Genomic DNA, 19,840 nt, shown 5'->3' with positions numbered 1-19,840 from the left:
CCCACCCACCCAGATTTTTCAGTGAGGCAATAGCATAGCATATGCCCATCACACTTTTTGTCAATGATTCTTACTATAAACCAACCCATCATATCTATAACACAAGGTACACACGTACACCCTCCTATGAAATTAAACACAATAGAAAATATGATAATGTATGCATTAATTATTTTATTACAAAAATTCATCAGGCGATCTTCAAAAACCCCCAGAAATGTTTCATTTTTTCTTAAAATGCATATTTTATACTTGACTGTACAAAAATTGATTGTTGTGTTCTTAGTAATAATGAGTGGTTGTTTTAAGAACTGTCAAATCCGAATTTTAATGAGACAACAAATTATACATAACATGCTCTAAAGGTGCATAGATGATTTTTTTTGACCGAAATAAGTAGTTATTTATATATTTTATATATATTTGATAGTATATAACACTAGTGCATCTTCCATATATGTTTACACTGTAAAACAGAACAGTTTTCATTTTGCCAAAGTGCCAAATGTTGTCATGGAGACAAATCACACAAGGAGGGTGGTATGTAACAATGAAGCACTGACAAAAACAGTTTTAAAGTCATGCAAGTGCTAGTAAAGTTAGGCAAAATGAAAAGGCAATGTTCAGACAGTTTTACAGGATATCATGCACAATATTATATTGTCCAAATTTTGGTTAGATTTTATGATATATCTACTTAAAACTTGGTTTAAAGTCTACGGTGGGACTTCACACGGATTTTGAAATGCTATTTCTATAGAAGTTTATCAAAGCAACCTACCAAAAATTACACTCAGTCTGGTGTATTAAAACGTCTAGCAAAACCACTAAAAATTAAGTTACCCTTCTACTAATTCTTACAAATCTGTGATAAATATATTCAATTGGTAAATGACTAGGCAAGCAGCATTCACTTGATTGGTTATGTTTAAACTGTGTCAAAATTTCTATACAACCTTCTTCACTACACTGTTACAACTGTCCCAATTTACAACCTTTTTCACCTGATTGTTGCAACTCACTGAATGGTTTTCACTGAATGGTTTGACCACAAGTATGTTAGTGTCAGTTTCATCTAACATTGCTGAAACTTGTGTCTTGTGTGAACACATGAAATTAATTTACATTCTTTTTAGACTTCAATAACTGTAATGGTAACACTGTGTTACAATTACTTGTTTTAGGTTTTGTAATTATCTACCTGGCTATACTGTCCTTATCTACCTGGCTATATTGTTATAAGTCAGTGTGTCGGAAGTATTGTCTTTATCTCTACATGTTGTAGAATCAAAAGATAATGCATACATGATACACATAATAACAGCAATATCTGATAAAATAAACTGTATTTGTACATAATCATTTCTTATAACATAACATAACATAACATAACATCACATAATAACATAACTAACATAACATAACATAACATTACATTATAATTCAAATAAATCTTATCAGTTGATGGTTTCTTGTTGAATGAAATTCACTCTTCATCAAAAGCTCTTAGGTGACAGCTACAAGATTATTTTTTGCCATTAATTTGATTTCAATACAGGGGACAATAAGCAGTTTATTGAATTTGTCATTGCTTTGTAGCAGAAACTTCAGATTTATTGAATGAAGAAGGTTGTATTTTATGATATCTGGAAGAACAATAAATGTCTATATATCTATTGTGATCATTGAGTAAATCTAAAGAGCGCCCGCCTCTAGCAGGTATAAAGATCCTGCATGACTGTAGAGGGATCTTTACATTAAAGTACATACTTGTAAAAAGATTATGTATTGAATACACATAAACAGTCAAGAATAATGGTAGTTTTATACAATACTATCATGGAAGAGCCAGTCTCAAAATTTACATATATTATAAAAAGTCTTTACATTGCTTTCAAGGTACAGATTAGCCCTCTATCATGGAAATCATTCAATCATAAAACAAAGACATTAGAATTACACCTACAAATGCTTCTAAACTTTAAACGTACGACGTAAATTGTGGTTTGCAAGACTTGAGACCACATGAAGTGCAGCACATTTTTACTTTAAAAAATGACAGTTACATCTGATTGGACAATAAAAGAAAACAATAAAACTACACCGGGGCAAGATTGGGATTTCAGCTATGTATATACGCTTTCTAATCTTTTTCAAAATATTATCAAAATCAAACTTTTGTATCAATGAGTACTGTTGGTTCCCCTGGATTCATTTTTATTCATGTACAAAATACTGTTCCAGACAGTGAGATTCCAAGTCAACTTCTGTACAAAATGATTCTCATACAATTTGTACAAATATATGGCACTCAAGTTTCTATTTATTAGTAAGTTGTAGAAATTTATGACAAGGGAAGAATCGTATTCATAAAGGTTAAAACATAGTATCATGAAAAAATATGTGTATTTCTGATTATAAAATGAATATGTGTGGCCATACAATGAATATGACTGTGTGTAATGTGTGTGGCCATACAATGAATATGACTGTGTGTAATGTGTGTGGCCATACAATGAATATGTGTGTAATGTGTGTGGCCATACAATGAATATGTGTGTAATGTGTGTGGCCATACAATGAATATGACTGTGTGTAATGTGTGTGGCCATACAATGAATATGTGTGTAATATGTGTGGCCATACAATGAATATGTGTGTAATATGTGTGGCCATACAATGAATATGTGTGTAATATGTGTGGCCATGCATGCATACAAGTAACACTTGTAGTTTAGATGACAAAATAAACACACACACATGCATGTGGTGCTGTACACTAAAATAATAATCACACACACACACACACACACATACACATGGCCACAGATCATTTACTTTAATATTGATAAAAGTCTGTCATTAGGTGACAGAAATCTTGAGTCACACTAAATTTTCTAGCTTTCTTGATTTAGACGTCTTTCCGTTTTCTTCGTCGGGTGCAAACCAAGATGATGATAAATACAATGATAAGTACTGCTAAGGCAACAATAATGCCAATCCACCAAGGATCAAGCGCTAACCCAGACCCAAGACCACCTCCTGAACCTCCTCCTTGATCACCATCTCCTGAAATTGAAGAGACAAAAACGTCAATCCGTGTTTTGTTAGGGTTCAAATACAAAGAAATAAAAGAACTTCATCAGGACCTGCATTAGGAGCAAGTTGTTGTCATATTTTACATTAAACCCATTGAAATATATTCCATGTTTCACCGTCCACTCATACTTTAATAATAGTATGTACAGTACAAAAAGGTATGTGGCATTCTCCAAAAAACATATCATTTGGCATGTTGAGGTTGTTTGACTTAATTATTGATAGATAAGATTGGCTCTAGTTATTTCTCTTACAATTGATGGGGTTGGTTGGATGGTTGACAAAAGTGAGGTAGTTTTCAATTGAGAATTCTACTCTTAAGTCTAGATACCTTGGAAATAACAATTAAAGTTGGAATGAATGAAACTGTGAACCATTTATCCTTTGAGAGGTCACACCATTCAGTGGTAAAGGCTATTATCATATACCTATATGCCCAGATCAATAATTCTTGATGACATTTAATATGAGATATCACTTCTGATATGGCGAGTTAAATGTCATGATATTCACATTAAACATCATCACAAAACGGCTTTCTGATTGGACAAGAAACAGTGATTCGGAACATAAACAAACAAAAATGACGTTTGATATGTTCAACGTTGAAGTTATCACCTATGACCACAAAATTAAAACAGACATCTTTCAAAACAGGGAATGAATATATCCATACCCATATCATGCTACTTTTTATGATCATACATTAAATTGCAAATTCATAACAACACTGTTTACGTATGTGCATTTCCCACTGTGGTATCATGATGTTACTGTTAGACCACCCACTGTGATATCATGATGTTACTGTTAGACAACCCACTATGGTATCATGATGCTACTGTTAGACCACCCACTATGGTATCATGATTCTACAGTTAGACCACCCACTATGGTCTCATGATTCTACAGTTAGACCACCCACTATGGTTTCATGATTCTACAGTTAGACCACCCACTATGGTCTCATGATTCTACTGTTAGACCACCCACTATGAACTACTGTGTGTATGCTACAGTGTAGCACACTGTAAATTACTATGGAAGTTACGATTGTGGAGGACACACCATCTAGTTTTATTGAAATATTGGAAGCACTTTCTGGCACTTTCTGACACTTTCAGAGAACTGACTCTACTACCAAAGTTGTATTTCAAAATAATTATAATATGAAAATTCTCACTGAAATCTGATGAAAATTGACGATCTTTTCAACAACATCACTGGCAGGTTGACACGGCCAACAGAGAATGTGCACATGAATCTTACCTGATACAATGACAGCAGAGTTGCGCGATACACAAATTCTACTACTGCATAGCAAGCTGCGCTCTTTTAATTTTTTATTATTTTTGGTTGAATTCCTTGAGGCATAGATATATGATAAATCGTTATTACTCGATATCACCTCTTCGTTCATCATATCACCGTTAGTGTAATTTCTGTAATGTTACATTCATCGAAGGATTTGTATCACGTTACAGAAATTGCACTCACGGCAATATGACAAAGGAAGAGGTGATATCAGGTAATAACCTCATAATATTCATTCAGACACACATTTCACATGTAAACATCTTAGGCTGCATTTACACAATAAACTTTTCAAATGAAAAAACTAAATATTATTTTCATTATGATAATTATAACTTGTCTATAGATGATGGCCAGACAAATGTTTTTGACTGTTACCATGGAAAAACTTGAGAGCACAATTTGAAAATGATGCAAATATGCAAACACGACACATCAAGGATTCTATCAATGGATTCATTTCTGAGGTTAAATTGTTCTATTTTCAGTTGTTTACATAACTCTGTTTTCAAATAATTCTTTTGAGAACACTTGCTCAGTGTTTTCAAATTGTTGTCTTTTCATGTGTGTTTTTGTTGTCTCTGTGTAAATGGTATGTAGTTGCAAAAGCAACAAAATAGTTGCATATTCATATGAAAATGACATCATGAAACAACGCCTTAGTATCTTACTATCAGAGCTATAGTCTTTGTGATTTCTTTTCTGATCTGACAACAGACAGCATCAATCTTTAAAATTAGTTTGTTGGGAAAAGAAAGGTCACATCAGTTGGGTCTTGAGAAAAATTGAAACAAGGGCTATGCAGTACTAGGCTTTGTGCATCGCGACGCTGCTGTCACTGTATCAGGTGACATTCACATGCACATTCTCTGTTGGCCGTGTCAACCTACCAGTGATGTTGCTGCCCTATCAAAGCCACATTTTCCTATTTGGCTATACTTGCCTATTTCACAGTGTACACCAGAGAATCCACTAGTACAAACACACTGGTATTTATTGACACCATCAACACATGTTCCACCGTTCTGACATGGGAAAGAGGCACACTCGATGATAACTGAAAAAAACATTTTGACAACATTAAGAAAGATAGATGGTATCTTTATGACAGGTTATAGCTTCGGTCAGGGCCTAAAAACTGATATTATCAGTAATCTGGGGTGCTGTATGAACTAACTTTGTGAAAGCTTAGCAAACTTTAATGTGACTGGTTAGTCTTTTTGTAAGTATACAAAAGTATTTCATTCAAAGATATTACACAATAAGAAAATAGGGTATTGGTGACACGTCAATATGAGATTTTCCATAGCAAGAAATCCCCAAAATAGTGAACACATTTTGAGTGCAGTAGGGCTTCTTTACAAGATTTCAAAGTTGAATAAACTAACTTAAAGGTTCTTAAAACTAATAAGTTGACAGCAGTAATCAATACAAGTGGACATCATCTCTTGACAACTAATTCTGGTTCGACATTTCCATGCATTTTGACATCTTTTAATAATTTCCTTCATCTATTTTAATAATTTCCTTTATTCAACTATACCATTCTTTAATAGTCTAGTTCCAGACAGGGACAGTATTACATATAAAAGACTTTATCACTTTCCCAGTCTAGTCAAGGCCCTGATGAAAGGTGTTAATTGTGGTTCTACCCCATAGTTAGCGAAGTGCGAATGGCGCATGTCAGTAGTAATCCATCACAAATTGACAGGCTGTCATCATTGTTCTCATGTTTCTAGGATCTTGGACTGATATGATATGTAAATGTCCAACCAGGACTCCACCTCCAGTCTATTTAAAATAAAATCGTGTGGGATGCGACATCATCATGTTTATATGAACACAGTTGGGGGGAGCACAGATATCTGTGCTTGACCAATGGCCTTGACTAGATTGGGAAATTGATGAAGTTTTTAGTAAGTAATACACTCCCTGTCTGGAACTAGACCTAATAACTTACAAGTTTGACAAACATCTCCAGTGTATCCTTGTAGACAAGTACAAGAAAAGCCTCCAACTATGTTAACACAGTAGCCACCATTCCTACATGGATTAGTTTCCCTACTTGCACATTCATTTACATCTAGGAGAATAGAAAGAATAACAGGCTCTTATTGATATCATGAGATTGTACAGGGAAACAAGTCTTCATCAAACAAACATACTCCCCAACATTTCACCTTACTACTTTATAATCTGAATTTTATGACAAATAGGGTGGCCATTTCCTTGAACTATCATGAAGGTCACATTGTTCATATTGAACTACAGTATCTGCCATTTGTGCCGATTGAGTTTCACTGAAATTGGCTCATTCATTAAACATGTGGGCATGGACGAATGGATAAACAGCAGGGACTGACAGACCCAAATATAGTCTCCCTTGGGCTTTGCCCTTTTGGGACTCACAAGAATGGCAATGTCAGATTAATATCAACTACCTAAGGCCCCCAAAAAATTGTTTCTCGTCAGGACATTTTGCCTAAAGTGGTGTGTTGATGCAATTTTTCAAGGGTAACCCTGAAACAATCTATTATGAATTTTGCAGTCATCACTACAATAGTTTATAACAGATAAAAACAGCAGCAATGGCATTATAGCACAACAGTACTAAATGTTTTTGAAAATGTTTATCCACATGCTGATCCATACTAGGTATAGGTGTACATTTCCTGAATGATTATCCAGTTGCCTATCCAACCCTGTTGTTATCTTTGAAATATACATGATGATTTGGCTGTTGCTATGGATTTGGATGAATAAAGCTTATTATTATCATTACATCCATACACACAGACAGACAGACACTTTGCCATGCCTGTAGCACGACATAAGAAGTTTAGTTGTGCTAAAAATGACCCAATCAACTTGTCTTGGAACAAACTTATATCTGCTCATCAAATGACACCAACACACAAAATTTCAGGTCAATTGACCATGCAGTTTTAGAGGAGAATATGAAAGTAGAAAGGTGACGGACAGCAGAGAATCAACCTAACCCTTAAGCTCTATGAAGCTTTTGCAGACAGTGGAGCTAAAACACAATCTTCTAAATTCAAAGACATAAGTCCCCGACATTAATGTTGAACAAGTCATTGAAAATGACATAGTCCCGCTATGATTGAGTTTTAAGGAACTGGCAGTTTATGTTGTCATTTTCAAACCTGGTACATGTTGTTTGGCCTCATATGGTTGTTTTTGATATCACTACACTGTTCAAGCATGTCTGAGTTATGGCTTTGGACATGAAAACTGCGCCAACAAAATATTGGATTGTATCACGACGAAAATGGATATGCACATGTATGTCACAGAACACTGTGCTAATACCAACTTTGAATGAGATCTGTTCAAGAATGTCTGAGTTATGGCTTTGGACAGGGAAAATTTGCAAACAAAATGGCTTATTGGATCGTATCATAAAACAAATTGACGTGCATATGTATGCCATAGCATGTTGCCCCTGTACAGAGTTTGAAAAAAATTGGTCCAGGCATCTCCAAGAAACGGCTGTGGACGGATGGACGGACGGACGGATGGACAGATGGACGGACGGACGGACAGATGGAACCCAATCCATAAGTCCCCGTCCGGACTTCGTCCAGCGGGGACTAATAATCAGAATCATTCTGATACTAGAAATAGTCATAAAGGAGAAAGACTCATTTCTCACCTTCACTGCAGTCAGCTCCTGTCCATTCTTGAGGACAAACACAGATGCCATTCACCAGATTACCACCATTTTTGCAAACATCTGAAGTCATGAAAAACAGTCATACATTTAATAATAAGACTTACCCCTTATGTTTCTCATTGTATGGTTTGGAACAATTGTTTCACCGTCCACTCATACTTTAATAATAGTATGTACAGTACAAAAAGGTGGCATTCTCCAAAAAACATATCATTTGGCATGTTGAGGTTGTTTGACTTAATTATTGATAGATAAGATTGGCTCTAGTTATTTCTCTTACAATTGATGGGGTTGGTTGGATGGTTGACAAAAGTGAGGTAGTTTTCAATTGAGAATTCTACTCTTAAGTCTAGATACCTTGGAAATAACAATTAAAGTTGGAATGAATGAAACTGTGAACCATTTATCCTTTGAGAGGTCACACCATTCAGTGGTAAAGGCTATTATCATATACCTATATGCCCAGATCAATAATTCTTGATGACATTTAATATGAGATATCACTTCTGATATGGCGAGTTAAATGTCATGATATTCACATTAAACATCATCACAAAACGGCTTTCTGATTGGACAAGAAACAGTGATTCGGAACATAAACAAACAAAAATGACGTTTGATATGTTCAACGTTGAAGTTATCACCTATGACCACAAAATTAAAACAGACATCTTTCAAAACAGGGAATGAATATATCCATACCCATATCATGCTACTTTTTATGATCATACATTAAATTGCAAATTCATAACAACACTGTTTACGTATGTGCATTTCCCACTGTGGTATCATGATGTTACTATTAGACCACCCACTGTGGTATCATGATGTTACTGTTAGACCACCCACTATGGTATCATGATGCTACTGTTAGACCACCCACTATGGTATCATGATTCTACTGTTAGACCACCCACTATGGTATCATGATGTTACTGTTAGACCACCCACTATGGTATCATGCACCCACTATGGTATCATGATGCTACTGTTAGACCACCCACTATGGTATCATGATTCTACAGTTAGACCACCCACTATGGTATCATGATTCTACTGTTAGACCACCCACTATGGTATCATGCACCCACTATGGTATCATGATGCTACTGTTAGACCACCCACTATGGTATCATGATTCTACTGTTAGACCACCCACTATGGTATCATGATGATACTGCAGCATTAGACCACCCACTATGGTATCATGCACCCACTATGGTATCATGATGCTACTGTTAGACCACCAACTACAAAATGTATGGTATCATGATTCTACAGTTAGACCACCCATTATGGTCTCATGATTCTACTGTTAGACCACCCACTATGAACTACTGTGTGTATGCTACAGTGTAGCACACTGTAAATTACTATGGAAGTTACGATTGTGGAGGACACACCATCTAGTTTTATTGAAATATTGGAAACACTTTCTGACACTTTCAGAGAACTGACTCTACTACCAAAGTTGTATTTCAAAATAATTATAATATGAAAATTTTTCACTGAAATCTGATGAAAATTGACGATCTTTTCAACAACATCACTGGCAGGTTGACATGGCCAACAGAGAATGTGCACGTGAATGTCACCTGATACAGTGACAGCAGCACTGTACAACATTTTACCCACAACTCTCTCTGATTTGTAGTGTTGGACATCATCTCCTTGAAGTCAGACAATCTCACCAGTGTATAGGGTTTTGTAAAAACATTTTTTCCATTTGACAAGTGTAGAATTGCCACCGATGAGTTTCTGAATACCCATTTTCATCAGTGCTGGTATAAGTGATTTATTGTAGAAGGAGTAGCAATTTTAGGAATTTGTCAGCAGATTTTCTTGAAAGACATGAAGAATATTTGCGACGAAACTAAGGAAAATATATGCACCTGTTATGACTTTGCCAAAGATATAGATTTATTTGAATAGGTATGACAAAAGAAATTTACATACTAAAACTCATCATACACACTGACTACCCAAGTTATTGACACTTTGACAGTGAAAAGTGTTTTATTCACAGCACATGCTTAATTTAGTTGTTAGTTCATTTTTATACAAAATTTAAAACTTTATTTTTGATTCCTAAGTGTTCTTTTGCTACATATTAATTAAACTTAATTACTATGCTTAAAATGTTGAAAAGTATGGATTATTGAAAAAGTTATAAAATAAGGAACCTCCAAGCATACCAATCAGAGAGAGTTGTGGGTAAGATATTGTACAGTGAGCAGAGTCACGCAATGCACAAAGCCTGCATAGCAAGCTGTGCTCTTTTAATTTTTTGTATTTTTGGTTGAATTCCTGGCGGCATAGGTATATGATAAATCTTTATTACCCGTTCTTACCATGGAAAAACTTGAGAGCACAATTTGAAAATGATGCACACTGATATGCAAACACGACACATCAAGGATTCTATCAATGAATTCATTTCTGAGGTTAAGTTGTTCTATTTTCAGTTGTTTACATAACTCTGTTTTCAAATAATTCTTTTGAGAACACTTGCTCAGTGTTTTCAAATTGTTGTCTTTTCATGTGTGTTTTTGTTGTCTCTGTGTAAATGGTATGTAGTTGCAAAAGCAACAAAATAGTTGCATATTCATATGAAAATGACATCATGAAACAACGCCTTAGTATCTTACTATCAGAGCTATAGTCTTTGTGATTTCTTTTCTGATCTGACAACAGACAGCATCAATCTTTAAAATTAGTTTGTTGGGAAAAGAAAGGTCACATCAGTTGGGTCTTGAGAAAAATTGAAACAAGGGCTGCCCTATCAAAGTCACATTTTCCTATTTGGCTATACTTACCGCCTATTTCACAGCGTACACCAGAGAATCCACTAGTACAAACACACTGGTAATTATTGACACCATCAACACATGTTCCACCGTTCTGACATGGGAAAGAGGCACACTCGTTGATAACTGAAAAAAACATTTTGACAACATTAAGAAAGATACATGGTATCTTTATGACAGGTTAAAACTAACTATAGGTCAGCCTATTGACGTCTATACGTCAGCCTATAGGTTTCTATAGGTCAGCCTATTGACGTCTATACGTCAGCCTATAGGTTTCTATAGGTCAGCCTATTGACGTCTATACGTCAGCCTATAGGTTTCTATAGGTCAGCCTATAGACGTCTATACGTCAGCCTATAGGTTTCTATAGGTCAGCCTATTGACGTCTATACGTCAGCCTATAGGTTTCTATACGTCAGCCTATTGACGTCTATACGTCAGCCTATAGGTTTCTATAAGTCAGCCTATTGACGTCTATACGTCAGCCTATAGGTTTCTATAGGTCAGCCTATTGACGTCTATACGTCAGCCTATAGGTTTCTATAAGTCAGCCTATAGACGTCTATACGTCAGCCTATAGGTTTCTATAGGTCAGCCTATTGACGTCTATACGTCAGCCTATAGGTTTCTATAAGTCAGCCAGTTTCTCCAAAAGCAGCTGTTCAATTCTTCAAAAGCACAGTCTTGTCCATTCTTATAATAAATCATAACACATGGTAGCTTGTTATTTAATCAAAGCTGTGTATAACAACAGGGATATATTATAATATAGAGTCTGAATAACTTACTAATTGTACAGGTACTTCCAGTGTAACCAGGCATACAAGTACATATAAAAGCTCCAATTAAGTTGGTACATGTAGCGCCGTTCATGCATGGATTAGTAGACGGATTAGCACATTCATTTTTGTCTGCAACAATAACAGTTTTAAATAATCATTTTGAATTATCATGTTCATCTCTTTTATCAGGTAGTAACTATGTAATGTGAGGTGAACATGTTGGATCGATGTATTAGTGTGTACAATTCAGGTAGTAACAAGTTTTCATAGAAGCCATTGTCACCAACCCTCCTCAAATGTTACTGAATGCAGATATGATTTAAAGAAATTGGTGGAAACAAAGTAATACTACAAAGTGTCTGTGATAATGCAGGAAATTGCTGAATTTCAGTGACTAAACCTGAAGATCCAGGTCAAGGTCAAAGGTCAAAGTCTAAAAAATAGCGCCTATGGCATTGTGGCACACCTGGGCAATTTGATAGGTACATGTGTTAATTTGTTGAATGACTATTCAGTTGCCTATCAAACCCTGTTGTTATCTTTGCAATATATGCGATCATTTGGCTGTTGCTATGGGTGTGGTTATGTTGCTAGATATATTTATTCTTTGAATGTTTGTTCACTTGTCTATGCATCCCAAAACAAAGATTTTTATTGCAGTCAGAAGTTGAATAACAAAGAAGAAAAACAAACAGCTGAAAAGTAAATCAAGTAAAGATTACAATAAATTACCCCATTTCTTTAAGTGCTTATATATCAAGTTTGTTCTTATGGTTTGCAATAAAAAACTCAGTTTTTTGTTTTCTGTGCACAGAAGGTTTAAATGCTATAAAATCGGGTAATTTCTATTACAACAACTCACATAAATATATCTCTTAGCTGCTAACAGAAGGAAATTCAAAAGAGTTGGCAATAATGTATCACCCAAAAGAGTTGGCAATAATGTATCACCCAAAAGAGTTGGCAATAATGTATCACCCAAAAGAAGTTGTTCTGCTGAGACAATCCTTCGCACCTGGAAATGTTTGCCCCAGTTTACAAAGAAATTTTGCCAGAATGTTTTTATCATTCCACAGTTATAAAATAAATGAAGAATAGTTTCTTCTTCCAGACCACAAAATGTACAGGCTGCATAGGCCACTCTTGGTGGAAAACATTTTTTACAACCTGGCATTTGTCATAAAAATATTGCGTGAAAGTTTTCATTGAAAATTTCTTAGTTTTGTATCCAGTGTGTCTAAAGGGTAACTGGTAAATGGCTGCCCAAGCGACAACATTAGCCTCAAGAGCTAAATTAAAATAAATCTGTGAACGAGGTGGAATGAAGTAATTAGAGATGAGCTTTGGAGTGATAATTTTGGTTTTAGACTGGTATAGGCTGTAAGACGCATCCTAGAATTTATTAATGGTGTGTTCCTCTTGGTCTAAAGCAATAAATTATGACATGTCAGTATTTTCCTTCCACTTTTTTGGAAGGGACAGAATGATACCCCACCATTTAATGAATGCATGGTGAAGTAAACTATATCTAACATAATTATCCCAATCTAAATGTTTCCCTCTTCTATCCAAGTGTTGACCAATATAAGAGAAACCTGCATCATAAAAATCTATGTAAAATACATTTTTACCTCCAACAACCACATTGCAATTATTCCATATACTCTGATTCAAAAAAATTGTATCTAGTGTCACCTTTTTCCAGGTGTCTAGCATACTTAATTCAAAGTCTGATAAAGACATAGGCAGGCATCTAATATTAAAATCACTCTTTAGTAAAACTTTAAGACCTCCCACAACCCGGCTTCAGCTTTTTTGTGAAAAACATTTTTCCATGGATACATCACTTCATGTAATAAGCAACGAAGCCAATTTATTCTCTTAGCTTTGTATATAGCATGTATATCTGGCATAACCAAACCACCTTCTCTTATACTACCAATAACAGTTTTCCAAGCAACTTTGTCGGGACCTTTCCACAGAAAGGAAAAAAGCAATCTATTCATTTTTTTGAGGTGGTCATTATGGGGCTCAGTGAGATTTAGCACATAAAGGAAACGAGAGATACCTAACGCTTTAATAATTTTGCGTAAACTTTCAGTTGGTTTTGCCATGTTGAGTTCAATGGCAGTCTTTTTATCATATAATACAACAAGTCATTGAGAATGACATAGTCCCCGCTATGATTGGGTTTTAAGGAATTATCACTACTCTGATCACGCAACAACACTTGTGAACCTAATCAAATAGACTTAGATATGTTGTGTCTGCTTGTTGGACATGGAACATGCCTACAACAATAAAGGATGGGTCGGGTATGGGGGTCGTATCACGAAGAAAATGGATATGCACATATATGTCATAGAACACTGTCCTAATACCAACTTTGAATGAGATCTGTTCAAGCATGTCTGAGTTATGGCTTTGGACATGGAAAATTCGCAAACAAAATGGCTGCCAGGCAGGCATATTGGATTGTATCACGATGAAAATGGATATGCACATGTATGTCATAGAACACTGTCCTAATACCAACTTTTAATGAGATCAGTTCAAGCATGTCTGAGTTATGGCTTTGGACATGGAAAATTCGCAAACAAAATGGCTGCTTGGCGGCCATATTGGATCATATCATGACAACAAATGGATATGCACATGTATGTCATAGAACACTGTCCTAATACCAACTTTGAATGAGATCTGTTCAAGCATGCATGTCTGAGTTATGGCTTTGGACATGGAAAATTCGCAAAAAAATGGCTGCCAGGCGGCCATATTGGATCGTATCACAACAACAATGTATATGCACATGTATGTCATAAAACACTGTCCTAATACCAACTTTGAATGAGATCTGTTCAAGCATGTCTGAGTTATGGCTTTGGACATGGAAAATTCGCAAACAAAATGGTTGCCAGGCTGCCATATTGGATCGTATCACAATGAAAATGAATATGCACATGTATGTCATAGAACACTGTCCTAATACCAACTTTGAATGAGATCTGTTCAAGCATGTCTGAGTTATGGCTTTAGACAGGGAAAATTTGCAAACAAAATGGCTGCCAGGCGGCCGTATTGGATCGTATCATGAAACAAATTGACGTGCATATGTATGCCATTGTATGTTGCCCCTGTACCAAGTTTGAAAAAATCGGTCCAGGCATCTCCAAGAAACGGCTGCGGACGGACAGACGGAACCCAATCCATAAGTCCCCGTCCCGGACTTCGTCCGGCGGAGACTAGAAATCCCTACAATTTTGAGGGGACCCTCGGGCCATTTAACTTTTAATGGTTTTGATTTACATTTCAGCCATTTACCCAACCACATTGCTTCACATACGCCACTGTTTACAGATAATCCAGAGATTAATTGAAAATCCCAAAGAAGTTTAAAAAGACTATTACCGAACTTCACAAAACATGTCAAATCATCAGCGAAGGCCACATTCTTTACTTGCGTATCCTCAACAGCAGTACCCCTGATACTTCATCAGATCGCAGAGAGATAAAAAAAAATTCTAAGGCAAATACAAACAACAATGAAGAGATGGGATTACCATGTTGCACTCCTGTACTTGAGGCCCTATTCCCTGATGTTATCTTTGCAATATATGTGATCATTTGGCTGTTGCTATGGGTGTGGTCTTGTTGCTAGGCACATTTACATACATTTTTTGAATGTTTTTTCATTTGTCTATTTATTCCTGTTATCTTTGCAATATACATGATAATTTCACTTGCCTACTAGATGATGTTGTATGATCAAACTTTACTGCCATTTGGTTGTTGCTAAGGGCGTGGTCATGGTTACTAGGGGCAATTGTGTCAAAATGTATTGAAGAAAATCTTTAGGATAACACTTGTAGAAACATCTCACTAATTGTCAGTCTTACTGACGAAGTACTTTTTGAGATATATACTTTTCACCAAAATTCACAATTTTACACCTAATTTGCATATCACTGATGAGATCATTATATGCTTAATATTTCTTCATCTATACACCCACAGATGCATACCCATTAAATTTCAGCCCAATCTGCTTAGTGGTTTTGGAATTAAAGATGTTGACCAAAAGACACATTTTTAGCCCTAATTTGTGGAATCATGTCATGAACAAAATTTTAATTTACTCACGCCTAAGAACGTTCCCACCAAATTTCAGGCCAATCTGCCCAGTAGTTTTGGAGTTTAATTTTTTTTAACCAAAAATCACATTTTTGCACATCTCTAATGCGATCACATTCATTTGAACAAATTTTCAACTAGACACTCTAAATAACATGACCACCAAATATCAAAGCAATTGGTGACTTTAAGTTTCTTTAAGTTTAAGTCAACCACATATATAGGTACACAGATACATGACTGTACATGGATGGAAAAAACTCTTTATCATATCTGTAGCATGAGGAACCTGTTTTAATCATAGACAGTGTGTATGATTTCATTCACCTGTGTTAAAAGCAGAGTTTCCAAGCAACCTCAAACAGCGGTTTATCTTGATGCCATTGACATTGGGATGTGAAGTACCCCATAAAAGATTTGATGATTTTATTGCATCAATAAAACAATAAACTTTCACTTTTTGGCTGACTCAAAGCATTTTCCCACACTACAAATCATGTTTTTGACCCAAACTATACATCTATGATGCGATCATTTTCATTTGAACAATTTCCCAACTAGACATCCAAAGTAAGATACCCACCAAATATCAAAGCAATCGGTCCAGCAGTTTTTGACTTTGAGTTGTTTACGCACACATACACTCAGATAGACAGACAGACAGACACTTTGCCATGGCTATAGCACTACTGAACCTTATCAGTTCAGTTGTGCTAAAAAGAAAGTTAAAAGCTGGCAATATGGGGTAGACACTTTAATGTAGTCTCTCCATGTATTAATGTTTTTGAGTTAATTGTTAAATCTTGATCGTTCACTACAAATATGGCTGCCACTGAGTAAAAACTGATATCAGCACCAAAAATAATGCATGTGTACGTTTATCTGGTTCTGTATTATCTATAGACATGATATAAAAGACAGTGGCCACACAAAATTGCTACAAAGTGTCTGCAATATGTAAGTAATATCTTAATTTTGATAGTCTATGAATAGAGTCTATGATTGGAGTTCCTTAGTTATGTAGTATTAAATATAGTGATTGTTTACTAAAAATATGTCTGCTTTTCACTAAAAATAGCACTAATGGCATTGTAACAAAACTGTATTTGGCTGTTGCTATGGGCATGGTCTTGTTGATAGGGATATTTACATACATTTTTGGAATCTTTATTAAGTTGCCCACCCTTCCCATTTTTCATCTTTGCAATATAAACCATCATTTAACTGTTGCTATGGCATGGTCCTGTTGCTAGGCATATTTGGATACATTTTTAATGAATTTGAATTTTTAGTCACTTACCTACCTATCCCTTGTAATATGCATTATTTCACTGTTGCTAAGGGCATGATCATGGTTGCTAGGACCAATTGTGTCGAAATGTTTCAACAATAACTGCAGAATAATACCTCCAGACACATCCCCACCAGGTTTCAACCCATTCACCATGCAGTTTCAAGATATAAGTTTTTTGACCAAAATTGAGATTTTTAGACCTTATTTGCATACTACTTATGGGATCATCACATTGTGAATACAGCTTCATCTATACATCCCAATCAAATTTCAACCCAATCTGCTCAGTAGTTTTCACTACACGAAAAGTCCAATTTACCACCTTTGCCCAACCTTTACCCTACCTGTGACCCACCTAACCATCATCTCTGTCCAGGACACTTGTAGTATGAGATGCAGTACTGTACCACTTTAGACTGGCTACAGCCCCCGGGGAAGAAATCAACGCCACTGGGGTAAATTAAGTCATGCATGGAATTTTGTTTCATACCACATTTACACATCCTCTGTTCAAGATTTACCCCAGTGAAAAGACATGATCAAATATGATTTTTCGTATAGTGTTTGGAACTATATATTTTTTACCAAAAAGACACATTGTAGCCCTAATTTGCATATCAATGATGGGATCATCATATCATGAACACTTCTTAATATAAACACCCTGAAGAACATTCCAAACAAATTTCAGCCTAATCTGCTCATTAGTTTTGGAATTATAGATTTTTGACCAAAAAGACACATTTTTACCTCCTGTAAGGGTACGGGAGGTATTACCAGATTTAAAGTGAATGCCTCCCGTAAGGGAATCACTAATTATGCAAATAACTCATTAAATTAAAAAAAACAATGGTAACAGGCTTTGTTTTTGGACAAGCGTGCTTTCTTAGGTTAATGTATGTAAGAGTGTATGATACTGCTTAATTACTGAATATCGTTCATTATTCAAAATACTCATTAAAGGTAAAAGTTGTAGCAACAAACTTCATAGGACAGGTGCGTATTATTATGGTTGATATATGTATCACATTATACGAAATTTGAAGCTTGCATATTTAAGATACAACCTAGTTACCTAAAATCATTAATTATGCAAATTTTTCATTAAAACTGTAAGCTATATCAAAAGTTTTATAGGACATATCTGCTTTGTTATGGTTAACATATGTACTAAATTGTATTGAAATTGAAGTATGCAGTCTTAAGATATAGCCTAATTACCGAAAATCATTAATTTTGCAAATTATTCATTAACACTGTAAGGTACATCAACTAACATTATAGGGCATACACAATTTGTTATGGTTAATGTATGTACTGAATTGTATTGACATTGAAGTATGCAGTTGTAAGATATAGCCTAATTACCTAAAATCATTAATTATGCAAATTTTTCATTAAAACAGTAAGCTATATCAAAAATGTTATAGGACATATCCGCTTTGTTATGGTTAACATATGTACTAAATTGTATTGAAATTGAAGTATGCAGTTTTAAGATATAGCCTAATTACCGAAAATCATTAATTATGCAAATTATTCATTAACATTGTAAGGTACATCAACTAACTTTATAGGACATACACAATGTGTTATGGTTAATGTATGTATTGAATTATATTGAAATTGAAGTATGCAGTCATAAGATATAGCCTAATTACCAAGAATCATTAATTATGCAAATTATTCATTAACACTGAAAGGTACATCAACAAGCTTTACAGGACATATGCGATTGTTAAGGTTAACGTGTGTACTGAATTATATTGAAATTGAAGTATGTATTCTTAAGATATAGCCTAAATACCGAAAAACATTAATTAAGCAAATTATTCATTAACACTGTAAGGTACATCAACAAACTTGGTAGGACATATGTGTTTTCTAAATTATGTTAATGTATGTTCTAAATTATGTTGAATTTGAAGTATGCATTCTTAAGATGTAGCCTAATTACAAAAAATAATTAATTATGCAAATTATTAATTAAGGCTGTAACGTACATCAACGAATTTTATAGGACAAATGTATGTTGTTATGTTAAACGAACATGCTAAATTACATTAAAATTGAAGTATGCAGTCTTAAGATATTGCATAATTAGTTGATTTCATTAATATGAAAATTTCTCTAATTAAACATTAACAGATCTGGCTCAAAACCTAATCAGGTCTAGCCATTACCCTAAGAGTTATATAATTCAAATTTCATTACAATTGAGCCAGCCTATTTTTAGAAAATGATGACACAGACACACAGACAGACAGACAGATGATTTTTGGTAATTAGGCTATATCAATTATTTTAGGTAACTAGGTGATATCTTAAAAATGCAAGCTTCAAATTTCGTATAATATGATGCATATATCAACCATAATAATACGCACCTGTCCTATGAAGTTTGTTCCTACAACTTTTACCTTTAATGAGTATTTTCAATAATGAACAATATTCAGTAATTAAGCAGTATCATGCAATCTTCAAATTCCGTATAATTTGGCACATACATTAACCTAAGAAAGCACGCTTGTCCAAAAACAAAGCCTGTTACCATAGTTTTTTTTTTTTTTTAGTTTAATGAGTTATTTGCATAATTTGTGATTCCCTTACGGGAGGCATTCAGTTTAAATCTGGTTATACATAACTTACATACCACTGATGTGATCATTATGTCCTGGAGAATTCTTAATCTAAAACAGAGGTTAATCTTGATGAC

The 19,840-nt window shown here is 34.9% G+C and overlaps 1 protein-coding gene across 1 annotated transcript in view; it reads right to left on the bottom strand.

The window, feature by feature from the left end:
* Positions 1-154: 154 nt before the first annotated feature.
* LOC144435554 (uncharacterized) overlaps positions 155-19,840 on the bottom strand; it is a 450,358-nt gene continuing 430,672 nt past the window's right edge. The window contains exons 212-217 of the mRNA XM_078124141.1: positions 11,706-11,828; positions 10,924-11,040; positions 8,087-8,167; positions 6,374-6,496; positions 5,357-5,470; positions 155-3,069 (exon numbers count right to left, since the gene is read on the bottom strand). Of these exons, the coding sequence (XP_077980267.1) occupies positions 2,912-3,069; positions 5,357-5,470; positions 6,374-6,496; positions 8,087-8,167; positions 10,924-11,040; positions 11,706-11,828 (716 nt within the window). The 3' untranslated portion in view covers positions 155-2,911. The remainder of the gene's footprint in view (positions 3,070-5,356; positions 5,471-6,373; positions 6,497-8,086; positions 8,168-10,923; positions 11,041-11,705; positions 11,829-19,840) is intronic.

This window comes from Glandiceps talaboti, chromosome 5 (genome assembly GCF_964340395.1).
Source record: "Glandiceps talaboti chromosome 5, keGlaTala1.1, whole genome shotgun sequence".
Taxonomy (NCBI): Eukaryota; Metazoa; Hemichordata; class Enteropneusta; family Spengelidae; genus Glandiceps; species Glandiceps talaboti.
The sequence above is the reverse complement of the archived record's forward strand: the minus strand, read 5'-3'. Positions and strand labels throughout refer to the sequence as shown.